Source organism: Pelobates fuscus, chromosome 5 (assembly GCF_036172605.1).
Source record: "Pelobates fuscus isolate aPelFus1 chromosome 5, aPelFus1.pri, whole genome shotgun sequence".
Lineage (NCBI taxonomy): Eukaryota > Metazoa > Chordata > Amphibia > Anura > Pelobatidae > Pelobates > Pelobates fuscus.
Window position 1 is genome coordinate 333,026,406 of NC_086321.1, and position 12,203 is coordinate 333,038,608.

A 12,203-nucleotide genomic window follows, 5' to 3' on the forward strand; every position below is an offset into this window, starting at 1 on the left:
CTGATAACATAACCAAGAAGTGATACTACTGTGAGTATATATAAGTACATACTTTTAACGGCAGTTTGATTATGTAGGGTTAATGTAATTATATATATTTAAACTATTTTTGCCTTTCAAAAACAAATTAATATTAAATTCAATGTGCCATGGTAGTTTCCATTGTTTGGATCATGTGAACTCTGTCCTAGCTAGGAAGCCATCACACCTGCCACAAAATGTAGCGGAACTCCCATTCTCTGACTTAGTACCTCCTCTAGATCAACTTCCTCTCTCCTACAAGGGAAACATCCAAACTACACCCGGAACCCCTGCACATCTTCTGGAACTCATCAAGATTGATCAAGCTAGCATCTGTGCTGTGTCCTCACCTGATAAGGAGTTCCTGAGGATAGTTCCAGATAGATTGGCTATCTTCGAAGTCAATCCATCATCAGAGGTGATACAAAAGATTTGGGAAGATGTAACCTACAGAGATGGACCCAAAAGAGTGCCATCTCTGTAGGTTACATCCTCCCAAGTCTTTTGTATCACCTCTGATGATGGATTGACTTCGATGATGGATTGTCTTCGAAGACAGCCCCTGCTCAGGCCTGGCCAGCCAGGCCTGAGCAGGGGCAGAGCTTGCAAAAGAAATGGGGTTAATGCCTTTACAGCAAAGGTATAACCAGGAGAGAGAGCTATGGAGTCCCTGCATCTAAAGGCCTCATCCCAACTCAAAGGATATTTAGTGGCTGGATTGCTAGATATAATATTTCTGGAGGAGGGTTATGGTGCCTTACATTTCAGAGCCTGGCATGAATACACCAGCAAGCCTGAGGTCTACTTTCAAGGCTTTGTCTACAGTGGCCCTGAGCCCATGTGGGATTCAATACAATATGATAAAAGCTATGGGGGGAGGAGGGGTTTGTCAGGTATTTTACTGCCAGACCTGACAGGTGAAGAGAATGTCCAGGTCTGTGAAATAACAAGATATATTAGACATACACAAACAGACAGTCCCATAATTTCCAACAGCAAACCCAGTCACACACGATCCCAGCCCAAGGTTTTGAAACTCTGTAGAAAACGGTGGCCAACAGCTACTTATCTTGTCAAAACACGTCTAATATAAACAGATTATTATTTTCTTTGCATCAATTGTTTAGTCATGAAAATCCAGAGGGAGACTACCTTTGGTACTCCAGATGTTGTGAACTACATGACCCCTGACAATTTGCCAGCATAATGAGTGTAAAAGCATCATGGGAGATGTAGTCCACATTATCTGGAATGCAGACGGTTGCCTAACCCTATTCTAGACCCTTGATGATGCATGGTACCTACCAATGCAATACACTGCAAGTGAGATATAGAAATGCAATGGTTTGAAGCTCACGCTCACACAGTATCAATACCTGTAATCTCAAAGGGTAACTGAGGAACATGGGGGCTCATTCCAAATTGGGAAATCGGCTACAAAAAAGCCAATATAGAACATAAGATTCAGAGTTCTAAACACTCTAATTTGGCCACGTTTAGCATTTAAAAAAAAAAAAAAATTATTCACTTGTTGATTTACCGTTGGTACAGTACAGCTCTGTATTTATGTACATAGACTGTATATATGTGTATATGTGTGTTCCTGACATTGTGTATGTGTTTCTGGCAGTGTGTATCTGTGTTTATTCTGGAACAGTGTATGTCTATGACAGTTTGTGTGTGTAGCTGTGTGGCAAGGAGTGTGTATTTGTGTGGGGCCTGGGCCAATTTCTTGTAAGGGTCATCAAGACTTCTGATGGCAGCTTTGACAGCCTGTATAGTGAATAAAGATATCGACATGGATTGTGTTGGACAAGTAAATAAAGCATTGAGGAAATGTGCAGGTGATTTTGGGAGGTATCTTAATTTTTCTTGGGGGGGGGGGGGGGGGGGGGAATTAGAAAAAATTCTAGCCGTACAGATAAATATAAAATTTACAATATTAACTGGCTCCTGTTGTTACACATAAAGTTCTGATATATATGAGTTAAATCCTTTTGGGTTAACACATTCAGTGCCTATGTTTTGATTATTACTGTCAACCCATTTTCTTCTGATTTTCTTGAAAAATGAATTCCTTGTCCATTGCCTGTGCATCATTTATATAGCTCAACAGTGTGGGTAACCCATCCGGTAGATGCAAATGGTTTTAAAGATTTGACAATGACAAATGGCACATTGTTCACAGCAGGGAGGTGCCGGGTGTTTACAGCTGGATAGAAGAGGCACACAATTTGGAGGAGGTGGTGGTCGCGGTGGCTTCTTTTTTGGAGGGACTTTCCTCTGTGGAAATCAATATCACACATAGAGACACACATTTAGAGGATGAAACAAACGTCTACTCAGCATCCTACCCTTTAATTGTTCATTGCATTCTAGATAAGTTCCCGAAGAAAATAAAATGTACACACTGGATAGCCTACCTTACAACGTACATGGGGCTAAACTCACTTTGTTTGATAGATAGTTTATTGAAAGTTCTCTCAAACCCTAAAGTTCATCACAGATGTTATAACCAATATAATAGAATCCAAGCTCCCATGGGATATTATCCATGAGTTGGGGACTTAAACATTCAGGTTTATTGAGTATATGAGTTGGTAATGGTTGGATTCTCACCCAGGATATATCAGCTAATGTTAATGTTTGCTGCAACTTGGGGTTTAGAGAATAAATGTCCTAATTGTGTCCACACCAAGCAGTTTGAAACTATGTCATCATATTTGTCATTCCAACTTCAACCTCATGTTTAATCCTAAAATTCACTACTCTTTCTGGAAATCACAGTTAATATTCTTCAATTTCAGACAATAACCATTACAGCTATGGACCCTTTTTACGTTTCTGTTCCTTCATACAGGTCTTCCTAAACATTATGGGTTTAACTAGAATAAAACATAGAGCTGTCATGTTTCTAGAGGGCACGTCAAGCAAATATTGTCTCAACGTGAGGTCTGTGGACAACCATTGGCCAACAAGAACTTTTAATGTGGCCAAATGTGCTGATGTTAGAAGAACAGAATGATGAGTGTTTGTGGTGAGTGTAGAGACATGAAATAAAAAAAACTTTAAAAAAAAACTTAGAACTAAGTGTTTCACCTTATGGTCTGACATGTTTAGTTTTGTGATAAATGAAAATAACACAGAGTAGAGAAGTTTTTTAATAAGTGTCTATAGCTGTTCCCATGGAAAACTGTTTGACAAATTCTGCCATAATGAATGATTAGATAGATAGCAAAGCTAGTACAGAAGGTTCCATAGGGAGCAAAATGATATATAATCAGAATGTTAAGGGTTGGAAAAGTGCAGTTTTGGGATTTTGGCCAGATATTACATAAATAATAAGTGGCAGATTTGTAGCTAAATTGATTTTATAGCTTGTAGTTTGTATTACTAGCAGCTGTTATGACATTATTGATGTTAGTAGTTAAAGGGACACCCCCCTACCCATATAAAAACAAACAACAACTATCTTATATATATTTATATGAAAATATGCATGCATTTATTTATCCATTTATTTATTGAATGTATATCTAAAAACAGCTTGAAAAAGCAGCAGTTCTTTTATCTGAAGCCTTTGCAAGCCCTACCCTTCTAACTCCGCCCAGACATTCTGTGGCTGTCCACTTACAGACTTCCCAATGCAGCTCAATGAGAAGTCTTTGTAAGACAGGTGCTCTGGGCAATTCCCTGCCTCTTGAGTTTTGCTCCACTGAGCTAACCAAACCAGGAAGTAACAGGACCGGTTGTCTGATTGACAGCCAGGGGGGGTGTAACAAGGTTATTATATAAAAGTGCCAATTTCTACTGAAATGTGCACTTTGTAAAATGAAAAAAACAGGACACACTCTTCAGCAAGATAAAGTGCATTAGATGTTTGGAGTGGTTCTTTTAAGGAGTCTTGTGCAAACAGAAATTACTTACCTTTCCCATTTTATTCTTTTCTGCTTCCACTCTGCTCACCCTCCGAGATGCCTTTGTTAAATCTGTCAGATGAGAAGAGATACGGCAATGAACAGTCATTAGAATAACTACCACCCCTTATCTTGTGCTGACAAATCAATATGGCTACTTACTGACCCACTATAGAGATGGGCGGCAGCAACTCAGGAAAACGGATGACACTTCCACTGTTGGTGCTCTCTCTTTTTTCCTCTAGAAGGATGAGTGACTGCACCAGCCCCAAGAGACAGGAAACAATGAAGAAAAATGACATCCATTTCATGTCTGTCGAGACAGAGAGCTTGTTGCACAACATGGAACCCAAACTACAAACACATTTTTACATAACTCAGTAATTTTGGCTGGTGGAGCAAATCATGATTTGTTTTTACTGATATCTACATAAAAACAATAACAATATTAATATATTCTGAAAAACACAATATTTGTTACTCTTTACCTCTTCGTGTCAAGTCTGTCAGGGAAACACACAAAGATTTTTTTTGTGTAAGGGCAGATATGTTGTTCTCCTCATCATGTGAGTATCTGACAACTCTCACTGTTCAATGAATTAGCTTCAAATAACACAACACAGAGTCACGTCTTTTATATCTTATGTGAGTTAAAGGCAATCCTTTGATGAAGAGATCTTGCAGAATAAGTATTTAAAAAAATAATCCATGAAGAGAAATAAAATCATTCATTAAAATGTAAGGTCTTCCACAGAATTTGCAAAAATCGATGTAATAAGATATTTGGTGTAGTGTGCGCTTTATTTTACCCATATTGGAGAAATCTAGCAGTGGAAACATTGGCAGCAAGGCCTGCTGAGACGGAGGGGAGGTACCACACTGCTTTCAGTGTCTTCAGTCCCCCCCACATGAATATGTAAGGGACGAGAGAGGGCTGCTTGCTGTGTGTGTTTATTTAGCTATGTGATTTTGTGTTAGGTTTGGAGTTTTATGGTCACAGAGGTCACAGAGGCAGGGGGTAGATAGGTAAAGTGAGGGGTGGAATGGGTTGTTATTAGGGATTGAATTAATTATGTGTTTTAAAAGTTGGTATGTGGTTTAAAAGATGGTCTGCAGCTCAGAACTTGTGGGTGTAGGGGTATCTCGGAATATCCCTACATTGGATCATTCTGGCACACACCATGTACTGATCCCAGGAGGTGGAATGTGATGTCACACCAGCATCTGCAGGGAGCTGTGCATTTGGTGCACAATGAGATCCCAGTTATTATAGAGCATAACAAATTCCTACAAATGAGTGGTGCAATGGCGTCAAACTTACTCCAAATGGAAACCCAAAAAGCGGAATAAGAAGCTTCTCCTGATGTAATTTAAATTTGTTTCTGAAACGCTGAAGTTTGTTGTTGCTACTGCAACAATGGAGTGGGGTGCGTAGACAGGTGCGGTAATGGAGGAAAGGTAGGTCAAAGTTTACCTACCATTTTACATCTCACGGGGTGGGGGGCAGTAATTAACATAGGTAGCAGGACACTACAGCGTTAGAAATACATGTTTGTACACCGAGTGCTATAGTGTTACTTTAAAATGTAACCCAATAGATACCTAAAACCTAAACCTAGACATTTCTATAGCATTTATTTTATACACAAATCCATCATACACTGCCTTTGCTAAAAATAAATAAATACATAATATATATCATTCTATACAGATAATCCATCTGAGACTAATTTGATATGGAAATTGATGAGATGTCAGTCAGGTGTGTATTTGAGGAACTCTTCCTTATAAAACAAATTAATATTGGCTGTCACCATCAGAGTCTGCTCTTCATAATAAAACAAGACTTACATGCTAGACAAACAATAGTCTAGTGGGACAAAACAAACCCCTGGATAGTTATTAAAGGACCACTATAGAGCCAGGAAAACAAACTTGTTTTCCTGGCACTATAGTGTTAATAGGTCCCTCCCACCCTCATGACCCCCTCCCGCTGGGCTGAAGGGGGAGCAAGGGGTTAAAATCTTACCTTGGCACTGGGGACTCTCCTCCTCCTTCCGATGTCATTGGCTGAATGCGCATGAGCGGCAAGAGCTGCGCACGCATTCAGTCAGTCCAAAGGAAAGCATTCTCAATGCTTTCCTATGGACGCTGGCGTCTTCTCACTCTGAAAATCACAGTGAGAAGCGCGGAAGCGCCTCTAGCGGCTGTCAATGAGACCGCCACTAGAGGCTGGATTAACCCAAAGCTAAACATAGCAGTTTCTCTGAAACTGCTATGTTTACAGCAGGCAGGGATAACCCTAGATGGACCTGGCACCCAGACCACTTCATTAAGCTGAAGTGGTCTGGGTGCCTATAGTGGTCCTTTAACCCCTTAAGGACACATGACATGTGTGACATGTCATGATCCCATTTTATTCCAGAAGTTTGGTCCTTAAGGGGTTAAGCATCTGCGGTGCTGATGTGCATGTGAATATGCCAACAAGGAAGCCACTAATTACTAAAATAAAGATTACAGACCATTCTCATGTTTGCCAAACAGGATGATTAGGTAAACGGTAAGCAGATGGAGGAATGTTCTATGGAAAGATAATATAAAAAGCTTGATGTTTCATTCCAATGGGAAAAAATACTCATTCTAACTGGGAAGAGTGGTTGCTGGTTTAGTATAGTTCTTATTCTGATTTACAACCTCATGGATCAAAAAGCCTGCTCTGGTTTTAGATTGAGTGTGCAAATTCTACAGGAGAATGTTGTGTTGGCTCGTGAGTTGCAACTTGACAGAATGTTTGTTATGTAGCAGGACAACAATCCTACATCCAACAACATATACAACTGAACGGCTGTAGCAGGATACATTTAGAATTCCACGTCATTGGCTGAGACAAAGTTCAGAACTTCACCAAATTAAAATTTGCAGTATTATGGGAACTGAGCTGATCAATCTAAACAGCCCCATCTGCTATCATGTCTGTGTTTTGGAGGCATCACAATACATCTATAGATTTAAGGTTGAGGTTAAGCACAAGATGCTATTAATTTCACAACACTGCCACACTCACCCTGTCACATTAACCCCCCTTTATCTTGTCACACTCCCTCCTCCAAACATAGCACATTCACTCCAAACCTGGGATACACTCCCCCCTAACTATGCCAGACTCACCCTGTCACATTAACGCAGGGCCGGCGCTACCTGTAAGGTGACCTAGGCAGCCGCCTAGGGCGCAACTTAGCAGGGGGCGCCGGATCCCTGTGCCCGGTGTCGCTCCTCATGCTGCGCCGCCTGAGCGCTTTAACAAGCCCCAGGCGGCGCAGCACTGCTGTGTGAGGGCAGCCAGGTTTGAGTGACCGGCAGGAGGGAAGCACAGACCTGCCGGTCTCTCTATGTAGCGTGGCCGGGCGGCGCGGAATGCTGGACAGGAACCTCTGTTTCCGTACCCGGCCGCCGGCGGAATGAAAGGAAGTGCTCACTCAGAGAGCGCTTCCTTTCAGTCCGCCGGCGGCCGGGTACAGGAAACAGAGGTTCCTGTCCCGCGTTACGCGCTGCCCGGCCATGCTACATAGGCAGAAGGGGAGGGTAAGGACCACTAGGGGAGGGGGGGGGGTTAAGGACCACTAGGGGTGGGAGGGAGGGGAGGGGGGTCTAAGGACCACTAGGGGGAAGAAGGGGGGCATAAGGACCACTAGGGGAGGGGGGGATAAGGACCACTAGGGGTGGGAGGGGGGGGATAAGGACCACTAGGGGGGAGAGAGGGGGTATAAGGACCACTAGGGGAGGAGGGGGGATAAGGACCACTAAGGGGGGGTAAGGACCACGAGGGGGGTAAGGACCACTAAGGGGGGGTTAAGGACCGCGAGGGGGGGTAAGGACCACTAGGGGAGGGGGTAGGAAGGACCACAAGGGGAGGGGGAAGGAAGGACCACTAGGGGAGGGGAAGGTAAGGACCACTAGGGGAGGCGGGAGTAAGGACGACTAGGGGAGGGGAAGGTAAGGACCACTAGGGGAGGGGAAGGTAAGGACCACTAGGGAAGGGGAGGGGGGAGTAAGGACCACTAGGGGAGGGGAGGGGGGAGTAAGGACCGCATTTTGTTTTGTGTTACTTGCTGCATATGAGGGATAGCCCAGCATCGGAATTAACCCTATCAAGGGCTTGATCTCAGGATTATTTCACCTGACATTTATACATTTTACTTGGAGTTTGCTTGTATGGTCTGTGGGCAGTGGTGTATTCTGGTTTTGTGCTGCCCTAGGCAGGACAAAATCAGGCGCCCCCCTCACCCCCCCCCCGCGCCACCCCACCCAACCCTTCCCCCCGCCCCGCATTCTAAATACACACACACACATTCACTGACAGATACACACACACTAACAGACACACTCACTCACTAGCAGACACACACACACACAGTCAGACACACACACAGTCACACACACACACAGTCAGACACACACTCTCACAGTCACAGACACTCTCACAGTCACAGACACTCTCACAGTCACAGACACTCTCACAGTCACTCTCAGTCACAGTCACAGACACTCTCACAGTCACAGACACTCTCACAGTCACAGACACTCTCACAGTCACTCTCAGTCACAGTCACACTCTCAGACACAGACACTCTCACAGTCACTCTCAGTCACAGTCACACTCTCACAGACACAGACACTCTCACAGACACTCTCACAGACACTCTCACAGACACTCACGCAGACACAGACACTCACAGACTCACACTCACAGACTCACTCTCACACTCACAGACTCACTCTCACACTCACACTCACAGACTCACTCTCACACTCACACACTCACCCACATTAAAAAAAAAAATTTAATTTATTTAAACACCCCCCCCCCCAGCCTCCTTACCTTTGGGAATGCTGGGGGGGGGTCTCTGCAGAGGTGTGTTTCCCTGGTGGTCCAGTGGCTGCTGGGCGGCGCGGCCGGCGAGGGAGCACTTCCTCTGAGCTCTCTGCTCAGCTCCCTCGCGCGCCGCCCGCAGAGTGAGACTGGGAGCCGGAATATGACGTCATATTCCGGCTCCGCCTTCCAGCCTCACTCTGCGGGCGGCGCGCGAGGGAGCTGAGCAGAGAGCTCAGAGGAAGTGCTCCCTCACCGGCCGCCCAGCATGTCAGTTAGCCGCGAGGCTAACAAGACATTTGCCCTGGGCATTTGGGGGAGGCGTTTTTTGCCGCCCCCTGGAAAATGCCGCCCAAGGCAAATGCCTTGTTTGCCTCGCGGCTAATACGCCCCTGTCTGTGGGTGGGTTTCATACCAGACACATATTTTTTGTTATATTTTGTCTGTGTAACCATACCCCGCAATCATGTATAAACGATAAGCATGATTGCTAATTTATTTAATTTGTTTATTACAAATTAATTTAGTTAGCAAATTATGCCATAACTACAGTTAGAGATCTCACAACGAAGCAGTACAGGGAGCCGCGACACTGCAAGCCTCTGAACAATGAATACAGAGACTAGCTCTCTGTATTCAGCGCTGCAAGACTAAACTTCAATATAACTACAGCACCTTATACACACAATAAATGAACCCCTATTTATTTTCACTTTGGGTGCTAGTGGGGGCCTCATGTTTGGGCCTCGCCTAAGGCCTCACAAACCCTATAGGGTCAGGAATACATGTTTGTGTTCCTAAATCTATAGGATTCCTTTACATACACACAGAGACCCATACATCCAGACACACATACATACAAACATACACACACACACGTAGACACACACACATACAGACATACAAACACACACACACATACATACAGACATACAAACACACACATACATACAGGCACACACACATGCAGACACACACACACAGACAGCGACACATACATACAGACACGCATGCATACAGACACACATACACACAGAGAGACACATACATACAGACACACACACATGCACACAGAGACACAAACAAAATGTCACCCTCCTGTTTCCTACCTTTTAGGTGCAGGAAAGTGACTTTCTCTGGGGTCCAGTGGCTGAGGCTGATGGGAGTCAGAGTTCCCACTCTAACACCCTCCTCTATTGCTGATCGAGGCAACTAAGAGATTACAAATTACTGTGTAGTATCACTTTACCTACACCAGGCAGCTATATGACATATATGATTTCATTGAGCTGCACTGGGTGAACAGAACAGGCTTTGGAATGCAAGGTTTTATCAGCTTAAGTTAAAATAAAAAATTAACATTGAATAGAAGAGATGAGAAACATCTGTTTTCCGCAATCTGATCTTTCTAGTAAAACCTAATTTGTAGATTACCCGAGTTTTACTTCTATTTAGAGAATCCCATTGATTACCCTGAGCTGCATCAACATCACTTGCTTGATCAACCTCGGTTTTTTTCAGTTTATGGGATTTGACAAAATATGACGTGGAAGGTTATATAACGTGGAGCAGATAAACTGCCTGTAGAACACTAGTGGATTAACGAAAAGATGTGTGATAACAAAATGCCTTGGAATATCTATGACACAATTGTGCATTTCTTGATGAAGATCAAATGGTATGTATCAACACTCCACAATTTCTCATGAGATATTCTTTAGTAAATCACAAAATTGCGTGTATTTTTTTTGTATCCTATTCCCACTTTTAACTAGTTTTGTCAATCTATTTATTAAAGACAGGCATGAAGCTAAAGGAACTTAAAAATCGTTTGTTTCGTTTTTGTGTTGTTGCTTGTTTGGGCCGTGCCCCCTTTCCCTACTATTCCCATATGTCATACGTATTTTGTTAGAATGAAATGTTTGTGTTGTTTAGCTATTGTACAGCGCTGCCAAATATGTTGGCGTTATATAAATAATTTAAATTGTAAAACAATATTTTTATTTTTTTCGAAAACTTGCAAAGCCTTGTATTATTGTCAGCAATCCTATTTAGGTTAAAAATGCATGTGGCGTAAAAAATAATATTATATATATATATATATATATATATATATATATATATATATATATATAGTAGAAATTAATAAAGAGAGCACTCAATGGATTTTCAAAGTTAAAGTCGTGTTATATTAAGCGATCAACATTTCGACCCGGAGGTCTTTATGAAGACCTCCGGGTCGAAACGTTTATCACTTAATATAACACGACTTTAACTTTGAGAATCCATTGAGTGCTCTCTTTATTAATTCCAAATTCCCCTATTTGCTTATTATACATATGTAATCATATATTAAAAGGCTGAACTACCTGCAGTAACAAAAATTCAGAAAACTGTTCATCTACTGCTGCACAAACTATAAACTTTAACCTATTCCCTAGGCTAAGACCAAAAGAGGTACAAGTAAAGACTGACTTGGGATAATGGGAGTTATACAACAGCAGGAAGGCACATTAACAAGCCAATACAACCACTGAGATCTGTTATATGTACAAATGGGAAAATATGTTTGATCTAATGTACAGAAAATTCCCAAAGAAACTTAGAAATAATTTGCCCCGTTTGTTTGAAAATAATAATTCTCAATGCTTTGAATTTTGACAAATGGTTTAATACGTTAACTTCATCCTCTGTGTTTTTAATCTAACAAATGTCAGAGTTTTGTTCTACTCTTCAACTGTTCATCTTTAAACTTTAATCTGATATTAAGTGATGCATTTTCTCCACTTGTTTGAAGAATTGCATATAATTTATCTTTTCTGCTCTTGAGCGTTAGAAGCAAAGCAATTTAAGGACCTACAACACAGAGGTTAATTTCACAGCTGTCCTACAGTTAAACTCAGATGTGTAAAAATGATCTTTTTCAAAGGAATCCGTAAAAAGTAGTTTTCGTTACATAGCTGGCAAAGTAAAAGTGTCAGGTAGGATTAAGCGATGGGCCATCCATATTCGGAAGCATTACATTTGATTTATAACAATAATTAATATAATATAATAGTTATTGTAAAACGTGAACATGTGTTTTTATAGAATGTATTTTAGATCACTTGTGGTAAAGAGCCCGAACAAATAATAATAGTTATGAGAAGCATTTTTGAGAATGTATACAAATGTAACACAAATATAATTTGGGTAAGTAATCAGATTTGATATTATTAGCTGGGTTACGTAAATAAATGAATCAAATATTATCTTCTAAGTAAGCGTATTCGAATATAAATAGGTTGAAACATAAACATCTAACAATGTAATGTCTTTGTATAAATCATTTCAATATTGTTTAAGAAAATCAACAGATTTATTTTAAAATAAACAATTCAAAAACATTTTTTTAA

The 12,203-nt window shown here is 41.6% G+C and overlaps 1 protein-coding gene across 2 annotated transcripts in view; it reads right to left on the reverse strand.

Annotated features, from left to right (window-relative positions):
* Positions 1 to 1,918: 1,918 nt before the first annotated feature.
* ASIP (agouti signaling protein) overlaps positions 1,919 to 12,203 on the reverse strand; it is a 178,720-nt gene continuing 168,435 nt past the window's right edge. For both annotated transcript variants that reach the window (XM_063453258.1, XM_063453259.1), the window contains exons 2-4: positions 4,105 to 4,251; positions 3,949 to 4,010; positions 1,919 to 2,304 (exon numbers count right to left, since the gene is read on the reverse strand). In XM_063453258.1, coding sequence (XP_063309328.1) covers positions 2,131 to 2,304; positions 3,949 to 4,010; positions 4,105 to 4,251 — 383 coding nt within the window. In that variant the 3' untranslated portion in view covers positions 1,919 to 2,130. The remainder of the gene's footprint in view (positions 2,305 to 3,948; positions 4,011 to 4,104; positions 4,252 to 12,203) is intronic.